This window comes from Leptidea sinapis, chromosome 1, assembly GCF_905404315.1.
Source record: "Leptidea sinapis chromosome 1, ilLepSina1.1, whole genome shotgun sequence".
NCBI lineage: Eukaryota > Metazoa > Arthropoda > Insecta > Lepidoptera > Pieridae > Leptidea > Leptidea sinapis.
In genome coordinates this window covers 26643489-26664805 of record NC_066265.1, presented here as the reverse complement: position 1 = coordinate 26664805, position 21317 = coordinate 26643489, and the positions used below count along the sequence as shown (strand labels likewise).

Genomic DNA, 21317 nt, shown 5'->3' with positions numbered 1-21317 from the left:
ATTTTGAGAAAATAAATGCCTTTTATGCCTTTTTATGCCTTTTTATCGTACTACAAATATTGTATTCGATTGCCATCTTGCAACCCTATAGCGGATTGGAACAGAATAATATAAAAATCGCGATACATAAACAGTTGTTGAACGTAGAAAGGTGAAAATTTGAAGTTGTATTTATTTTTCGATGCTGAATCATAATAAAATAAAAATAAAAAATTAACTCAAAAAATTAAAATATATATTTAGGGGTGGGTCACCCTTATCATTTAGGGATGTGAAAAATACATGTTGGCCAAACCTCAGACCTACCCGCAATGCAAACAAAATTTCATACAAATCGGCTCAGCCGTTCCGGAGGAGTTTGGTAACAAACACCTGTTGTGTGTAATATTTGTCTTTTTTCAACAACTTCTGAAACTTTTTGTAACTTCAGAAAACAAATTTTAAGAGTTTTTTTTTTCATTATACCCAATTAATTACCCGCTCACCTGAAGTAACTGAAGTTTTTAGTTAGACACCGATTTATTGTGCTTGCTTTATTAAAATTCATTTATCTCTCAACTTGACGTAATCAGATGCTACCGCTACGGAAACAAATGTCGCAATCATAATTCTATATTAATTTAGTAAAACGTTTAAATTTACTTAATATTTTCATATTTAATTTTGGGATATTAAAGAATAAATACAGCAGCAGCCTAGAAAAAAGCTCTCTAAGAAAAAAGCGATTCACTCGATTGTATGAAACGTGCAGTCGTTGATAGATTGACAGATGACGGATATAATCTTGTAAAAAACGGAAATAGCCGAAATCCACTACGTTATAAGCAACTGTTCGCTTTCAAACTTAGCCGGATTATACTTCGTGGTCAATCGCGATACTGTAATTACTACTAATTCAAACTGATGTCAAAAAGACTGCACGTTTCATACCAAAATATATTTCATTTTTTTCTTTGGCAGTCCTGCTTCTTATTACGTATTTACATCCTCTTTGATTGAAAAAACCATGGTGACCTACAACCATAGAGCCATAGAGTGTTGATCTGTTTTATAATTTGAATAAAATAGTAAACTAGATAGCATTCTTATTTATGTGGCCAGCCAGTAAGTAGTAATACTAAGTTTAGATCCAATGTATAAAGATTTTCTATTCATTTTTAAGCCAATCATGTACCTATATGAATGAATGTACTGTTAGTATATAAGGGTTATTCAATACATAGAGAAATACAAAAAATACATGCAATTAATTATACTTCTTCCTTTGAAAAAAAAATTCCTTTGAATAAGCGTTCTTAATTATATGACCACCGCTGTATATTTATCAAAGTTTTAAATTGAAGGAGAAAGTTTCTAGTCATTAATTATCCGACACTGTTGTAATGAAACTCCTTTGTTATATTATGTATTCCAGGTATAAGCAACTGGACGTCTGGAGAACCTTGCTAAGGTAATGACTCTGTCACTTGCATTGATCGTAGCAAGCTATGCGCAGACCTGTCTGTTCAGCATTATTTCTTTGATATCTGTCAACATTTTAATACTATCAACCAATGACGTTCTATACATATTGGACATATCATTCGCAGTCTGATAACGGAACGGCAAAAGTGTACTTAAAGACAATGTAAGCACACTCCTTAGTCGTGTCTCGACTGTGTATCAATCAACAAGCCTAAGTGTGACTCCAAAAAAAAGATGATGTGACTTATCATCGGCAAGGTTATTTTATTTATATAAGATTGATATGTAAAAAGCGTAAGAAATTAATAATAGTTTAATAAAACGAATATTTTTTCATTAAATATGGTACAATAAATAATTATTAACAAGCTCCCCAGACAAGACCCCCTTGTCAGAATGGGACAGATGAAAGTCAGAAATGAAAACAATAGAGTCGCTCTTTTTAACCAACTTCAAAAAAGAAGAAGGTTCTCAATTCGTCAGTATGTTCTTTTTTTAAATTTCTTCCCTCAGAACTTTCGACTTCAACTTTAAAATCTGGTGCGTCCCGTGTGGTCCCATTGCAATTAATAAATCTAATTCTAGTAAGGATTATTATTATTAATGAAAGTATCACGTAAAAAACTGATGGAAAAATGAATTGAACCCTAAAATAACCCTATTTTCTCCGCTGAAAGTATGAACTCTTCTTTAAAAAATTATAATGTCTTTTAAGTGTGTAAAATGAGAATTCAAATTGGCGTAGAAAAATATTAATTGCGATCAGCTATGGCACACGAATCGGCCATTTTGATTTCCAAAATATATAAATTGAAAAAGCATTCACGCCATCAAGATCAATTTTTCGCGGCAGTCGAGTGAAAAGCAGACATAAGTATGAAATATTGTTCTCGACTTTTAAATTACAATCATCTTTGTTCCCTCCTGCTGAGAAATATAACACGTCGCTATTCTGGTAATAAATTGAGTTCGATAAATACCCAGATAGAGATTTTATGTATATCAATTATTATTGGCTGGTATTGTATGTTAATAACTGTCCAAAAATCCTACATTATTATTTTAATTCATTTTCTAAATGACGTTCTATATATAGCATTCATTCGTCATTGCATTTTCTGATGTTGGCATGGGTCTATGGAAAGTTTCTCAAATCCCTTTTTTCAATCCATAAAAATGGAATGACGTATTAATATATATTTTGTGTACGAATCACAGATAAGCGTTTCCTATAACTTATATTTTTTTATATATCTAAATACAAGGGTGGCGTCGGTTGATAGATGCCTTAAAATTTGCCTTCTTAATAGTTTTACTTTAGATTGTATATTGAAGTCGGCCTCAAACATTCAAACAGGATGGCTTCTTAATGATTGAATTATGATTGGTTTTTAATAGAATTTCTTTTGTATGTATTAATTTATATGCAATATTATTTGTAAGATTGTTCAAACTCACATAACTTAGAGTATCATCACTCTGAAAGTACTAACTAATAAAAGGATTACAAAAATTTTATATACCTGTTCAGATCAGTTAAATTCATAAGCCACTTATGAATTTTGCTAATCAATGTTTTGACGGTATTTGTATGAGCTAAATAATATTTTAACAAAAAAACAACCGACTTCAAAAACATTATTCCAAAACAATAGATATAATACGCAATATGTATAAAAATAATTGCGTATTTTTATACAATCTAATTAATTAATCTAATTCTAGTTACGATTATTGTTATTTTTGGAATCGGTGTCCTTCCGCCGCGACCCGCTCTCGCCTCTCGCCTCCTCACGACTCAAGCACATCTCACCTATAACTATATAGTTATAGGTGATATGTGTCCAAGATAGGTTAGTAACTAGATACATATGTAGTTACAAACCTATCTTGGATAACAATCGGACCACACGGGAAGCACCAGCTTTCAAATAAAAAAAGAATTATCAAAATCGGTTCACCCAGTCGAAAGTTTTGAGGTATCAAACATAAAAAAAAAACATTCCGACGAATTGAGATCCTCCTCCTTTTTTGAAGTCGCTTAAAAAGCTGGAATATGTAATAGGCTGTAATAAACTAGCTGGCCTAACAGATGCTGTTCTACCATTAAAAAAAATGATGTACCTAAGTATTCGAGAATTATGTAGTCTAAAGTCTTCGGAAATTAATGAACTGATAACGACAAAACTGTATTTGTGTAAACAGCGTTTACCGCTTTATAATTGCCCATTTTTAAAGTATTAAAACGAATATAGTAAGTTATCCTTGAGAGATAGACATATGCCATGGCGGACTTTTCCGTAAAACTATTTTAGATACAAAATTCGACCATAGATTAGTTTGTTATATCTCAATAGGCTTAGAAAGCGTTTTCGTTGAAAGCTTATTTTTATCCGACACCTCCGACAAATATCGTTATTGTATACAAAATATATACAAAAACTAAACAAATTATATACTAAAACCTTTCTCGAGAATCACGTTATCTATTAGTGAAAAGAACATTACAATCGGTGCAGTAGTTTTTGAGTTTATCGCGAAAAGACAGACAGGCAGACGCGGCGGAAGACTTTGTGTTATAATATGTAGTGATAAAGTACTCTGAAACATTACGAAATAATTTAATATCACCAATACTAATATATATTCATACTATCCAGCGATGTATTTAATATTAAGCATTCCTGAGATACACAAAATTAGCCTAAAATATGCATACCGCATATAACAGCCCTTACATTTGTAAGTGTACTTCGGGCTCTCTGCGGTACATTATTCAATGTATAATATAATTGTATGGTAACATACTAATTACCTGGCTAACTTATTTAGCAAGAGACAGTGATGTATTAGTATCGAAAATTTAATATTGGAAACGACTTAAAACCTCCCGTATGCTGGTAGTATTGTACTTCATAATATTTAGTATTATGCAAACGAGAGAAATTATAGTTGTTGAGTTTGTTGCGCCCATTCTTCTCAGGTCTGAGGCATTCATTTTGGAATGGGTGGTAGTTTTTTGACTTTCAATAAGTGATGTCACATCCTATTTTGAAAAAAAATATTTTAATTTGAATTTGAATTTAGACAGTTTATTTATTTGATAGAGGATGCTAATAAATAATAATTTTAATTCTTAATAATAATAATACACTAATATTGTCTTCGCACGAGACGAAAATTAAGCTAAAATTAAGCTAAGTGTAATACTTCAAGAGTACTACGTTAGTAGTAATACTACTACGTTAAAAATCCGATTTTATAGTTTACAGTATCTAGTTACTGTTGTAATGAATAAACTCAACCGTCCTTTGTTTATGTTATCATTACGTAGCACAATGGCGCCCCATTTGATACTAATTATAACTACTGCAGATGGTTCTCGTCATTTAGATCGAAATTTGCATATCTTTAAACCATATTTTACCAGTGGGAGGCTCCTTTGCACATGATGCCGGCTAGATTATGAGTAACACAACGGCGCCTATTTCTGCCGTGAAGCAGTAATGTGTAAACTTTAATGTGTTTCGGTCTGAAGGGCGCCGTGGCTAGTGAAATTACTGGACAAATGAGACTTCACATCTTATGTCTCAAGGTGACGGGCACAATTGTAGTGCAACTCAGAATTATTAGGCTTTTCAAGAATCCTGAGCAGCACTGTATTTTTATGGGCAGGGCGTATCAATTACCATCAGCTGAACTTCCTGCTCGTCTCGTCCCGTATTTTCATTAAAAAAAAACTTACTGCTACTTGATGTATAAACTGGAATAGAACAGCATAATTGCTCCACTACTATACAATTTATTATATTAGCTTCGATTGCGTGTATCTATGTGTTGTTATAGAATATTTAAACATGATTTTCACCCACTGTAACATGTCCGATTTACTAGAATAGAATTTGCACACGTATAAATGACATTATATATCAATACAATAACAAGTTTGGCCTTGTGTCCTAAGCAGGGTTATTAAATTATCGACACACATAAAATATAAGATGCGCTTTTAAGTTTTAATGCAAAAATAAATTGTTACAGGTTACAATTTTATGCAACATACTGTTGGAATTTATTTTTGGGCCCTAGTAGAACCATCGCGTAAGACTCGCAACATTAAAAGTATTATCAATCGCGGTTTAAAATCGATAAAAACAAGTAGGAATAACCGCTTAAAAAGAATTTAGCATTTCTTTTAATACGAAGAGTATGTGTCGCTACATGTTATCCAGGATATGTTATTGTATTTATATGATCACCATAATAGTTTACCAATCCAAAGAATAATATTATTGTGACGTTATTATTTCAAAATTATTTTTTACTTACATATTCGTCTCGTTAATTTTAATATGTCAAACTTTATAATAGGCATTACATGTATATTTTAAACAAAAGTTTAAGTGAACGGGTTTGCTCAAATAAATAGATTTAAATTAATATATTTTTAATCCAAAACTAATTTTATTTGTGAAAGAAATAGGAGAAGGTGTCAGTAGTTAGTACTGCTCTTAACTTCTTTCAATTGTAGAGAAAAAAAAACTTATTGAAGGTAAATAGCAAAGACAAAAACAAAAAAAAGTGCGTACCTTCTGCTTAGTGACGTCACTTTAATAAAAGTTCTGCAAACTCTGATTAAGGAGACATACCGACAGCATGGCAATAAAATTTTATTGCAATAATCTACTTTAGTACGCGACCAACTGCAGACCAGGTAAATGGCAATTTAAACAAATGACTCCAGTTTAACATTAATTAAAAAAGAATCGCGAGTAAAATATCTAATCAGGGAGCGTTAAGGATGTAAAAAACTCGGAAAAGTGCGAGTCGGACTCGCCCACCGAGGATTCTGTACATATTATTAGGTTAATTTAGAATCAAATTTATTTTTAGTTTGATTTTCCATATAAAAAGAACTACGTTTAAAAACTTAACTAACCTAACTTCAGAAACTCAAAAGTATAAAATAATTAATTAGAGATTTAACTTTATACGCCTCTTATGCAAATCTTATACGTTTAATATTAATAAAATACTATTATTTGTTTGTGCTACCTATTGATATTGTTTGACGAAGATATACCGTTCAAAGTGACGCGTGGCGAGTGTAGGTACCTGCTATTACATTTGGCTTGGCACCAACTTCAACCCGAGCCCGTAGCCCGTGAACGCTGGAGTGCCCCAAGGCTGTGTGCTTTTTTTTATTTTTTACTTTTTAGTGTCCTTAATCAAGTAAACTATAAGCCTTTTTAGTGTCACATATTAAATATCTATATATATAAAAGAGAATGTATGTTTGTATGTTTCCTAATAACTCCTAAACTATTCGACCGATCTCAATGAAGTCTTTTGTAATAGATTCGTTGAAGCTGAAGGAAAGTTTACATATATATTTTGTCGTGTCACGATCCCACGCATTTACCATATCTCTCAAACCGTTTATTAACAGAACAACGTCTGTCGGGTCAGCTTGTATTCAATAGTATTCTTTTTTTAGTAGGCCTTGGAAAGGTTCCACGTACCTTAAACAATATAGATCCCCTATTTCACGTTCTTGTGAAACACTAAAATATCGTGAAGAAAGTTTGTTAGCTAAGAATGACAGGTAGCATAAGTCCCACTTTTCGGCTAACGGGTTAATAATAATATTATATGATCAAACCTAATGAAAACTCTTAAAAAAATAATACACAAACTATAATAACATCATCCAGTTAACAAAAATATTCATAAAAAATGTTCATAAAATTAAAACTACTGGGGCAAATTATGCCAAATATTTATGGGACTAAATGGCAAATATTCCGCATCAAACTGAAGAAGAATCACGAAAATCGGATCATAAATCTTAACGTAATCGGTGTACATACATAAACAAAATACCAATCGAATTGAGAACGTCCTCCTTTTCGAAGCTAAAAAGCGTGTTTTTTTACTATAATTTATTTTTATCTAAAACTAGCTGACCCCGCGACTTCGTCCGCGTACACAGGACTGAGCACACGACATTACAAATACATATTTTAAAATAAAAAAAAAACACTTATGCTACTACTAGTGATGTTGCGACACTTTTAGTAAATAATGATTTGTTCTGCAAAGTCGTAGTACATCATTTTATTCTATCACCAACAGTTTTAGCAGCGCACGCGATGTAAATAATATATTAGGTAATTTTTTAAACCTTACATTATTGGAGTTTTAGTAAGGATCCCTAATTTTGTTGGAAATACAATATAGCCTATATCACTCGGGGGTTGTGTAGCTTCCCAACATTCAAAGAATTTTTCAAATCTGTAAAGTGGTTTCGAAGCCTATTGCATGCAAACAAACAAACAAATCCTTCCTCTTTATAATATTAGTATAAAAGCACATACCTAAGTTCTATCTTATAAAACAAGTATCTGAGACTCGAATCTTCGAGCAATGGACTACTTTTTATATATAATCTAAATATTGGCATGATTAATGATATGATGTTTGGTGACATTTAATAAAGAATTGAAGACAATATTAGTGTTAACTCGATAAATCATGTGTTGAACTAGCATTGGCCTTCGCAATGATAAATTGAAAATCAAAATTATAATATTAATTAAAAAACACACAACTTGAAGAAAGAATAGTAATAAGGAATACAGAGGAAATTTCAAAAAATAAATAAATACAAAAGCTGTACAATGAGAGGTAATAAAAAAAAGCTAATTCAAATAGTGGCAAACGAGTTTCTTAACAATGTTAAGGAATTATTTAGTTAGTTTTACGAATGGTAGTGGCAGTGATGCAAAAAAGGTACTTATTTATACATATAATTACTATAATATTAATTTCATTTTGACGCATGAGAAAAACCTAGACGGCGTATGGGCATTCTCCCCTTTGTGAAACGAATTGCGGCATTGGAATTCAATAATTTAACATAAATGCCTGTTGAAGTACACATACCTACATACAACGAAATTTAATATATTTTTTTTATGAAAATAAGGGGCGAGACGATCAAGACGTTCAACTTATGGTAACTGATACGTCTTGCCCATTACAATGCAGTGGAGTGCATTGGTTTTCTAGCAAGGTAAGCACTGTAGATCTAACTTGTCGTAGAACCTTTAGTCTGACAGTACTAGGTTTTGACATCTGCATCAGTATGTAGACTCAGGACTCCAGTGAGTTGTTTGTGTTTCGCATCTAGTTTACGTACCATGGTCAATCTAAAATTTTAGTTTGTGTCATTTGAGGTACATTAAACTGTTTTCTTAATTTATCTCAATAGCCTGCGTGTTTATTTAACAAAAAATATTTGTTAGTAAAATTCTAAACTAAGATTACACATATTTCATTTTTACTGCCATCTAGCGGTAAACACCCATACTGCAATCATTTACTGTCAAACTTAAAATTTCATGCATTGATGTTTTTTTATGAAAATAAGGGACGACACGAGCCCGACGTTCAACTGTTAGTAATTGATACGCCCTGCCCATTACAATGCAATGCCGCTCAGGATTCCTGACCCAAAAATCCTGAGCGGCACTACAACTGCCCTCGTCACCTTGAGACATAAGATGTTAAGTCTCATTTGTCCAGTAATTTCACTAGCTACGGCGCCCTTCATACCGAAACACAGTAATGCTTACACAGTACTGCTTCACGGCAGAAATAGGCTCCGTTGTGGTACCCATAATCTAGCCGGCATCGTGTGCAAAGGATCCTCCCACTGGTAAAATATGATTTAAAGATATACAAATTTCGATCTAAATGACGAGAACCATCTGCAGTAATAATAAGTATCAAATGGGGCGCCATTGTGCTACGTAATGATAACACAAACAAAGGACGGTTGAGTTTATTCATTACAACAGTAACTAGATACTATAAACTATAAAATCGGATTTTTAACGTCGGGAAAAAATAGGGAATAATAAGTAATCGGAGTAGAACACTAATAAACACCAGTAGTTATTTTCCAAGTTTATAATTTATCTATACTATAATATTATAAAGCTGCAGTGTTTGTTTGTTTGAACGCGCTAATCTCTGGTACTACTGGTCCGATTTGAATGATTCTTTCAGTGTTGGGTAGTCCATTTATCGAGGAATGGTTATAGGCTATGTTTTTTTTTTTTCAAAATTAGGGATCCGTAATAAAATTGTTATTTTGTAACACAAGGTGTAAAATCTAAAACCTATTTTTGCGTGCGCTGCAATAACTATTGACAATAGAACAAAATGATGTACAGGCTATAATATAGGAAATATTTTATTACTTATAAAACTATCGCGTGAATTATACTTTATATGGCAAAACAACATTTGCCGGGTCAGCTAGTTTATTATATACAGACACTTTATCACATAATATTACATCATATTTGGTCCCCACACTAGGCGTAGCCTGTCCTGTAGGCAACCAATTTACATTATATGGTTAACAATATGAACCGAAAGGTCAAAAAGTGCACTCTGTGTGTGTGTGTGTGGGTGTGTGTGTGTGTGTGTGTGTGTGTGTGTGTGTGTGTGTGTGGGTGTGTGTGTGTGTGTGTGGGTGGGTGTGAGTGAGTGTGAGTATCTGATTAATCTTGTTAATTAATAGTTACACCTTAGATCATTTTTATACGTATAGATAGAGTATGAAAGCTGTGAAAACGGAAAAAATAGACTTAAGAACTAACCTATATTTTGAGCAATTCACGCACACTAACACAAAGTGTCATACAAATCGCGAGTGTAAGACGTAGCTTGCACGTACACTAAAGGAAGAAAACTTGCCTGTGTTCATCGGTTGTCTAACACCAAGAGGCTCTATCTAGACATATAAATTAACTTAGAAATTTAATATTACATTACAAATATAGCTTTGTTTACTGCAGTTTGTTCAGCATTATTGCTTAATGTATTAGTGATAAATAACAGTTATATACTTAATGAATCAGCTGAATATTTTGATATTATTTATACAAGAATACCAATATTTGAATTTAAGTTTAATTATGTTTGTCACCTTTGTGTTAGTGTGCGTACATTGCTCAAATAGAGGTTAATTTAACACAATGTAAATAGCTTGGGTTACCAGTAGCTCTACTGAGGCAAGCAGATAGTATATTTGTACATTCTCCGCACATCTAGGCCCCACATACCAAGTGTTTCGAAAACCAAACGGCACAAAGATGCACAAAGACTCACTGAGACCAACATATTTGCGACGTTTGCTGTCTTTGGCAGTCGAAGCAGCAGCTTCCGCACCAACTGAAGTAACTTGGACATGAGAAGGAGCCAGAGAATAGACGCAGGGTCATTCCATCAGTACACTTGCCATCACGGCGGGTTATTAATTAGAGTTTAATCGTCAATCTCAATTTTTTTCGACGTTTTCACAGCTATCACAGTGTATCTAGACCGTATAAATGATCTAAGTTAAGTTTGTTACCTGCGATATGATTGTGGTGCTACAGGCCAGCTGCGCCGCGACCGGAGCACTAGGGCTACGCGAGGCATTGAGCCCTGTGTGTTCCCCATCTGAGGTGCTGATGTGCGCTTGCGACTCCAACCACGCCGCCCGCTGTTCGATCCCCAAAGGTGTGGGGAACCATGTTCTGTAATCAAGAATAAAAAGGCATAAAAGGCATTTATTTTCTCAAAATTGATTCCTTTAGAATTCTTTATGATGTCATTTCTAATATACTAGGCACTACTACCGCTTCTGAAACAAATGGCGCTCTGAGAGACGCGGCGCAAGAAACTCTCCCAGCATTCTTTTTTTTGCGTTGTTTTTAATAAAATTAACACTAATGTACAGTCATTGTTATTGCTATAAAATAATCATAATCTAGTACCAGGCTTTCCGATCACTTAGATATTCAGCTGTGGAGCAGTAGGATTTACGACAGAGCCATTTTTTAATAAAACATTTAAATTTATTTATAGATAATGCCTGAACAGTGACTGGGACTTTATTATAAAAGTGTATAACATTTATTTACCCCTAAATATATATATTATATACTATTATGTATCTTATCATATAACAATAATGAGAAGACATTATCTTGGAAAGGATGAGAGGAGGCATCATGGTGGAAGGGATAAGAGATGTCATCTTGGAAGCGATGACGATTGTGGGATTGTCGGCGAGTCATGTGTGCTTCATTTGAGAAGAATTTCATGTAGTATGGTCTATTATTAGGGGAACTCCAAACCATTTGGAAAGTCAACCCATTAATGTAATTTAGATTTGTATCTTTCTAAGTTATTAATACGTTAGCTCCTTTAATATTTGTAACTGATTTTGTTAAAATCACTACTAAAAGTGTAGTTTAGTAAAATGTGTAGTCATTATTGTGTTTTTCTAGTTCAATTTCACTAGGCGCCTAAAAATATAATATTGATACACTTTTATACAAAAGAAATACACAAAAAGAACTATAGTTATTAGCTTATTATTAGTATTACTGTACATTTTACGTCTGTAGAACGAACAATATTCTAATAAAGAAGGTATTAATTACAGCCAATAAAAATATTTGTATACTGCATAATTTATATTCTCATTAGTTGATAGCAGTAGACATACGAATCAAAGTTTCTGCCCGATGCTAAAAGCCCATGATGAACAATCCTCTACCAATCACCAAACACACCTTATTGAGGGCTAACCCGGCTTTTTAACACTTAAGTCTTTCAATATAATACTATCCCAAGGAGTAGGTATCAAAATGAACACGGACAAGACGAAGATCATGTTATCCACGTCGCGCTTACTCCTGGCAAATGATCCAATTGGGCAGGTCCAATTTCCGGAAAAAGGTCACTCGTGGAATCCAACTCGGATGGACAGCGTTCGGAAAGGTCCGTAAAACCTTCTTATCCCAAATACCACAGTGCCTGAAGACAAAGGCTTATAACTGTTGTGTGCTACCAGTGATGACATACGCAGCGTAGACGTGGTCGCTAACTATGAGCCTTATGAGGAAGCTCATGGTCGCTCAGATGGCAATGAAGAGTGATATGCTCGTAGTTGCCCTGCGAGAATGAATTAGAAATAAGGAGATACGTAGAAGAACCAAAATCATTGACATAGCCCAGATGATTGTGAAACTGAAGTTGCATTGGGCAAGGCACATAGCTCGACGGACAGGTGGAATGGTGACCACGTACCGGAAGACGCAGTGTTGATAAGCCCACCACAAGATGGACCGAAGATCTGTTCGAGATAGCTGGAAAAGGTTGGATGAGGGCAGAGCAGGACCGATCGTCGTTCAGATCTTTCGGGGAGGCCTCTTTCCAGCAGACGTCTTGCGGCTGCAAAAATGAAGATGATAAAGCCTGACAGACATTTGACCATGACCTTTGTTGGTCATTCATGTCGTACTGCGCCTATTTCTGCCGTGAAGCAGTAATGTGTAAGCATTACTGTGTTTCGGGTTGAAGGGCGCCGTAGCTAGTGAAATTACTGGGAAAATGAGACTTAACTCCTTATGTCTCAAGGTGACGAGCGCAATTGTAGTGAATTTTTGGGTTTTTCAGAAATCCTGAGCGGCACTGCATTGTAATGGGTAGGGCGTATCAATTACCATCAGCTGAACGACCTACTCGTCTCGTCTCTTATTTTCATAAAAAAAACCTCATTAACTTGTCACCAATTATGAAACTTTTCAAAAATAGTTCGCTTTCTTTACGTCTCATTAAAGAATCTGAAATGAGTACACGGTTGATAAGCATTTTACCAAATGGGTCAAAACTGTTTTGTGGTCAATTCCCAGTTCTTCAGCTATGTCATAACTACTGATATGATGATCTGGTCTCAATAGATAAGACCAGACTTATCTCCACTTTTTCAAAAATCGCATCCAATTTATCCATAACTGGGCGACCAGATCGAAGTGCATCATTTGCCCTGTGCTTCCCCGGGGCGTAAAAAGAATAGGGTAGTCCCAGGCCCAAGGGTGTCGTAAAAGGCGACTACGGGCTTTTTGAAAGTGGGAGAGTCACGCTGCCGTCTTATGACGTCAGCACAATCGGGCCAGACTCGTCCGGGGTACTTACCACACTCGCACAGAATACCGGCGTGAAGTAGCGGCCTAACGCCGCTATGTAACACCACGGCACCCCACTCCACATTAAATGTGGACTTCTGTAACATCAGGGGAATTCACTCCAATTTAAACGCCGTCCACCACCACCTTGAGACGGTGCAGTCGGCCTTGTGTTTCCTTGCGGAGACGCAGATATCTCGACCTCCTGTGCAATCTTTTTGCCTCCAACTCGACTCTTGATGGCAACGGAAAAACACCGCCGACCATCCCGCGGTGTCAGAGCTCCATGCCTGAAGTACAGTTCAGACAGAAAACTGTGCGGCGAGCTCTGTTTTCGTTGGACGTCACGAAGTCGAGCGGGCCCGATGGCATTTCTCCAATCGTGCTTTGAACGTGTGCCCCTGAGTTGACAAGGTTGAAAAGGCGTAGTCCCTGACTCATTGAAGTCAGCCCTTGTCCATCCGATCCAAAAAAAGAAGACAGTTGGGATCCGGCAAACTACAGGCCCATTTCTATTAACTCCCTGCTCCCCAAGATCATGGAGAGCATAATTAACCGCCAGCTCTTGGTAAACCTTGAGGGTCACCAGTTGATCAATGACCGGCAGTACGGCTTTCGACATGGTCGGTCGACTGGCGATCTTTTGATATACCTAACACATAGATGGGCGGCGGCTATTGAAAGCAAGGGGGAAGGCCTGGCAGTTGACCTGGATATAGCGAACGCCTTTGATTGTGTATGGCACAAGGCGCTCCTCTCAAAACTTCCATCATTTGGGCTTCCCGAGAGCTTATGCAAGTGGACCTCCAGCTTCCTCACTGGGCGCAGCAGACAGGTCGTAGTCGACGGATATTGCTTGAATCCCATGCCTGTGAACGCTGGAGTGCCCCAAGGCTGTATGCTATCTCCCACGCTGTTTCTTCTGCATATCAATGATATGTTGGTCAGCTCCAACATACATTGCTATGCAGACGACAGCACTGGTTATGTCGTATACAGGGGCTATGCAGGTCTCTCTCGGGAAATCGTCGACCAGTGCCGGGAGAAACTTGTTTCTTCTATCTAGTCCTATCTTGAGAAGGTCGCGGAATGGGGTAAATTGAACCTTGTTCATTTTAACCCCAGAAGACTCAAGTTTGCGCGTTTACCACTAAAAAAACCCAATTTGCCGTATCACCGCTCATGTGTTGTCGATGAAAGCTCCCTTAAAGCCTCGCCTAGTATCGGAATACTGGGTCTCGAATTGCCAATTCCGTGGCCATCTGGAGGGCAAAGCCAAATTGGCTTCCAGGAGCTGGGGGTCATTAATAGAGCACGGAAATACTTCAAGCTGGCCCACATTCTAGCGTTCTACAAAGCGCAGGTCCGGCCACACATGGAGTATTGCTGTCATCTCTGGTCTGGCGCACCCCAGTATCAGTTCGATCCATTTAATCGCGTGCAACGCAGAGCAGCTCGAATTGTCGGGGACCCAGTGCTCTGTGAACGGCTGGATCACTTGGCGTTGCGTAGAGACCTCGCTTCATTGTGCATCTTCTACCGCATTTATTACGGGGATTGTTCTGAAGAGCTGTTTAACCTGATTTCTGCCGCCGAATTCCACCTTCGCACGACACGCCACATGTTAAAATATCATCCCCACCATCTGGATATGTGGCGGTCCTCCACAGTGCGGTTTTCAAGGAGCTTTCTTCCTCGTACTACAAAGCTGTGGAATGAGCTTCCTTGTGCGGTGTTTCCGGGACGACACGACATGGGTACCTTCAATAAGAGCGCGTACACCTTCCTTAAAGGCCGGCAACGCTCTTGTGATTCCTCTGGTGTTGCAAGAGAATATGGGCGGCGGTGATCACTTAACACCAGGTGAAACGTACGCTCGTTTTTCCTCCTATTCTATAAAAAAATCATTGAAAACACTAAGGCTGAGATCTTTAGCGGGTATTTAGACTTTGCTCAGACTTTACTTATGTAAAACGGCTGAGTGTAATATAACGCGAACTTGATCTTTGCATTGGGCTGTCTTAGCTTAAAGCTCAGCATAATTTCAGCTGTCAAATGATTATAAAATTGAAATTCAACATTATGCTAAGACTCAGCTGAGTTTTACGTTAATAAAATCTGTGAAAAATCTAAGTACGCTCTATAGATCTAGTTGTTAAACCAGTTGTTTCTTTAATGAAAATAAGGGACGAGACGAACTAGACATTCAGCCCGAAAATTCTGAGCGGTACTATAACTGCGCTTGTCACCTTGAGACATAAGATGTTAAGTCTCATTTGCCCAGTTATTTCAATAGCTACGGTGCCCTTCATACCGAAACCCAGTAATACTTTCACATTACTGTTTCGGGGCAGAAATAGGCGCCGTTATAGTACCCATAACCTAGCCGTCATCCTGTGCAAAGGAGCCTCCCACAGGTAGTTTTGTGCTACTCTTACTGACTCTGAGTGCAGTTTAATTCTAGTGAAGCCTTTAAAAGTTATTTTAAATGTAATGAATTGTATAGTTACATTCACTAATTTTGGAAGAAATAAATTCAAGTAAAATAAATAATAGTTAAGATAAAAATAAAAAACACGCTTTATATAAAGTTAAACTAAAAAATAGAAAATAAATTTTAATAAATTTAAATTGAAAATAGCGTAAAATTTCATTTGAATAATCAGAAAGAATCATAAAGCGTGTTTTTTTAGTTTTTTGTAACTATTATTTATTTTTAATTTTTTTAGTTAATTTTTCTATAAAAGCGGATTTTTAAAACTATTAAGTACTTTAACATCAATTTTTGCCTTATCAACTACAGATAAAAATTATATAAATTGGCAACAATCTTATTTTGCAAATTGAATAATGGAATAATCTTATCAAATTAGTGTATTGTCATCGGTCCTCGATAAATCTACAAAGTTTGAATGAAATCTGGCCGTTTAAAGTGGGTCAAAATCGCGTCTAAAGGAGTCAGTTACAAACATACATACAAACATACAAACAACATACAAGTGAAGCTAATATAATGCGTGTAAAAATAGCTGGAAACAATATTTTAGTAATTTTTTTCTTTTTTGAATTGTTCATTTTTAACCAGATACAGCCAAAGAGATTTTATTACAATCTTATACCAACATACTTTATGTGAAAAGACTTTGCCTGACCTTTTATAACGTGGCATAGAGCGAATAACCCGAACAAGATCGAAATCGAATTACCAAATTGGTAAAAATCTTTTAGTTACTTATGTCAATGAACTGAGAGCACTTTGATGTTTTAACAGTTCGATAAGTGAGATACGTTCTAATTGCTTTAATAAAAAAAATAAGTAAGGATTCAATGGTATTCCTAAAAAGTTTTATAAAAATTTTGAAGTAAGAACTTCTTTAGCGGCGTTGAGCAGCTTTCTTGGGATAAGTATAAAATGTTAAACTCGCGTCAGGACGTAACCTGATCGAAATTTCGTAAGACAGTCGATGAAGTTATGGATGAAAGTTGATTTTTCTGAGAGATAAACTTTTTTATATAAAATAATTGTAATAGTTCTGAAGTGTTAAATATTTTATGTAACATAAACTGTCATTTTTGTGTACGATAGCGCAATAAATGAATATTGTATTTAACCACATAAATGGTATGACTTTATACTGGCAAATAAAGCGATTCGTGTGAAATTATTCCCTAACCATTCCAAAATATTCAAAAATGCACAACGTATATATCAAGTAAATACTTCTGCCGGCACTCTCGGAGTGCAACCCGTTATTTTTTTGACTCTGACTTTGAATACGTGTTTGAAATTCCAAAATGATAATATTTTTTGGAACCAATGTTAAGATTTTCAGATCATACATTATTTGGACAGTTGGGTTGATGGTTAGAGGACTAGGGTGTGTCTCTAGAGGCTCCGGTTGGTTCCCGCATTGTCGGTAAATTTTGGTATCTAAATTAAATTTTGTTTGATTGTGCCAAGAGTAAGGAAAATCACTTAAAAATGATAATGAATAGATAGGTAGTAATCTTAAATCATTTATGCGTCTAGATAGAGATTGTGACAGCTCTAAAATTTAGGTTGACTGTTAAGCTCTATTTGGAGAAATGCACGCACACTAACACAAAGTGACATACAAATCGCAAGTGTTAGATGTAGCTTGTGACGCACACTTAAAATAATAAACATGGGCTATTTTCATTGGTTTTCTAGCAGCAAGAGGCTGTAGTGTATCTAAGGTAATATATAGTAAATTAACTTTTTAATTTGAATTAAAATTAGAGTATCTCATTTTACTTGCATGAATAATAACGTATGAAGGAAAGCTTTGATATTCGGTAATTTTCATTTAAGTGTCGACTTTACACGTGTATTCATTACCATCAGGTAATATGTATACATCTCTTACATTCAAAAATCCACATAAAGAGCAGTTTTTTATCTTTACTTTTAGAATAACACTACCATTAGCTTATGGTTCATGAGAATAGGAATGAATTAACGATTCTTGGTGATTGGTGCGTTAGACAATATTGGACGGAACCTAGATAAGTAATTCGTTAAAAACAATTCAATTAAAACTGTTCGCATCAACATAATGAACATCTTCTGATAAAATACACCTTACTGCCTTAATGTGAGATTCAATTGACAAAACTTCTATAAAAAAATGTCGCCTAGTCAATGAGACATAAAGAGAGTACTAATTCACGCTATTTTGTGGCAAATTAATGCCAAAAATTGTTATACGATTATTTCGTGATATATATATAAATAGTGATAACAAAATAATGATTATTTACCTCATAAAACAGATACGGACCATTTTTTGAGCTAGAAGTGTTTTCTACTTTATGGGTTCTCTTTGCCAAACAACTCAATAATCTCAAATAAAAATTCGAATGGAGAAAATTGAAGGAAACAATAAAAGGAAATGTTATATAAGATCTGTGTGTATCAAATCTTTACAAGCCTGAAAGCTGTTTAGCCAACGCGTGGAATAAGTACGTTACAGTGCCTTTGATCATAGATGGCTCCGAAATAAGATTCGCAACTTTCGCACGCACAATTCGCAATTTCAGAGTGGTGTGTTTCAGAGGACGTGCTGTTTGGGTAATCATTTAAACCAAAAGACGTCCAGAGCTGGATGAACGCTTTCCTCAAAGATCTCTATTATGATTGGTCCTGCTCTGCCCTTATCCAACCTATCCCGGTGATCTTGACCAGATCATCGGTCCGTCTTGTGGGCGACCTACCAACATTATATCTTAGAGTCAGTGCTGACGATTCGAGGCCATCTGTCCTTCGAGCTATATGCTGTCAGTGACTTTGGTTCTCCTACATCTTTTCTCATTTCTGATTCGATACCGAAGGGAAACTCCGAGAATTATCCCTCTCCATTGCCACCCGAGGGACCATGAGCATTCTCATAAGGCCCGTATTTTAATACGGGCTTAATGACGACCACGTCTGCATTCCGTAAGTCGTCACTGGCAACACATTCTGGTTAAAAACCTTTATCTTGAGACACTGTCGTGGTGTGTAAAAACAAAAAAAAACTTTCAGATCGTCATCCGATAAGACTTCGGATTCTGATGAGGAATCGGATAAGGACGTCGGAAGCAATTGCGATGCGAGCTTGGTGGCCTCGACACATCCGAGGAAAGTGATAATCCGACCAGCTCGGCCGCCAGTTACCAACTATCACAACCCTATTTTGCGTCAGTAATTGGTTTAGTGCACAGTATGGTGGCTGTACTGACCCGAACAAACACTACATCTACAATTATATCTAGTGCTACTGTTAATTATGCTGCCAATATCTATTTCTGCTGTAGGTCAGAAGCAAATACAAACACAGAATACATTAATTATCGTGGACTAATCTAAATTCTAGACAGAGAACACAAATGACCTCAATGTATCTTTGATAGCCCTTATTTAAATATAAAAGGGAGACTGAAGAGAGATTTTACATGCAACTTCTATTCGGTTGACAATAGTGTTTGATTGCAGTCATTCATAGTTAAATATGTTGGAATCCGAAATATGTACTGGTATAGTCATTCTGATAAACACCACTACATCGTTTTAAAATGAAACGACGTGTTGAGAGAAATAAGATTACAGTTGCATAAATAACAGTTAGACATTTGTCTCTGTCTATGATCTGAACCAACTCATGTTTGCGTTAATTCCAATTTGCAATTTAAATTACGTTCTGTGCACGTTATGCATTGGTTCCCTTTTCAATTTAAAACTTACTCATATATAACATAATCTTTTGTCAAGTATTTTTCCCTCTAATAACAGGGTAGTAATCTGTTGTTACTTAGATTCCAATTGAAATATTTCTAGGTGACGTAGAATAAGTAACGTCTTCTGCAGGTTTACTCATTTGCTAAATGATACTATTGATATATATACTATGATATATATGATAATGCTTCCGAATGCTCTTAATTTAATATTTGGGAAACTGTTAAGGTGTAATGTAATTCAATTTTTTTTTTTTTTGAAAAATTTACAATTAAAATTTCGAATATAAGATTCGATAATAGAAAGGACTCTTAATAATAATAATTGATAATTCTCATTAATTGCACCACCTCCACCGCTGACATTACTAAAATAAGGGCCGTAAAATGCAAATTGGCATGTGCTTGTAAGTCGCCCCAGTAGGGTGTTTGGATGGGATTTTTATATACCATCAGTAATCCCAATTCTTGTCCATTAAAATTATGGCAACAATTTTTACACTCAACACAGCCTGGGGTTGGGTTAATAGCACAATACAGTTATAGAAAATTACTTTAACTTGAGGCACATACACACTATTTACACGACCGCAAAGCAATCTTGTGGACACAAGACTATTGAGTGCCACGCCGTAGGCCGCCGAGACTGGTCGCTGTCGGAGTTAAATTAGCTGCGACCGCGTCTTCAAACTTTTTGTATGTACCAACCCTTGTGCTCCGCCCAGATATAGATATAAATTTCAAGGAGACCGTAGAGCTACTCTTACAAATATTACATTAAAACTATCATTACGGGGAAGTTAACAAGAATACTGGCAGCATTTCCACGTTGGATAGCTAGGCTGATCCGTTTAAAGAAATAACTACCAGCGCTTAGATTACCTGTAGCCCTATTGAGCCGTGCAGATAGTACTTTGTAGGTTTTCTGCGCCTCTGGGCCCAACAGGCCAAATGTCTCGACACCAAACGGCGCAAAGTTGTAAGGCTCACTGAGATCTACATATTTGCGACGCTTGCTGTTTCGACATAAGAAAGTTCCAGAATGTCGACGCAAGTTGGATCAATTGTGTCAATAGTGTTTAATAAAAGATAAAACAACTTACGTAGATTATAAGTTTGGTGAGGTCCTTGCTCCGAACAAGCCCGGCGGCCTCGCGCACTCAGTAACACCTCCCGCCGAGGACGCTCCACAACGTCACTCGAGCAGCCCGCCTCCGAAACAAATCCACCACCTTCCTCTCTACCCTCTTCCACAACACAGGAGGACATTACAAATATCTTACACTCACTTTGTTTATCAACACCAAAACAACACCAATTTTTGTTTATTAACAGTTATAACACTATACACAATAAATTAACAGTTATTGTTAAATGTAATAAATAGCACACTAGTTATACTCTACTTAAAAGTCATTCCACTGAAACTTGCGATGTTTTAATTGAGTTACTTAGTACCTGAAACCAAATGAGGTTATATTATTATTTGTAGTGTTAATAAATTCTCTGTAAGTGCTTCCTAACTACGGCACCTTACGTTATATACTTTAAAAAAATCAATATTTTTCAATCTGTTTCTTTCTT

At 35.8% G+C, this 21317-nt stretch overlaps 1 protein-coding gene across 2 annotated transcripts in view; it reads right to left on the bottom strand.

Moving 5' to 3' along the window:
* Nucleotides 1–21017, bottom strand: part of LOC126969336 (cAMP-specific 3',5'-cyclic phosphodiesterase) — a 607232-nt gene extending 586215 nt beyond the window's left edge. For both annotated transcript variants that reach the window (XM_050814693.1, XM_050814700.1), the window contains exons 1-2: nucleotides 20837–21017; nucleotides 10892–11057 (exon numbers count right to left, since the gene is read on the bottom strand). In XM_050814693.1, the coding sequence (XP_050670650.1) occupies nucleotides 10892–11057; nucleotides 20837–21002 (332 nt within the window). In that variant the 5' untranslated portion in view covers nucleotides 21003–21017. The remainder of the gene's footprint in view (nucleotides 1–10891; nucleotides 11058–20836) is intronic.
* Nucleotides 21018–21317: the final 300 nt, after the last annotated feature.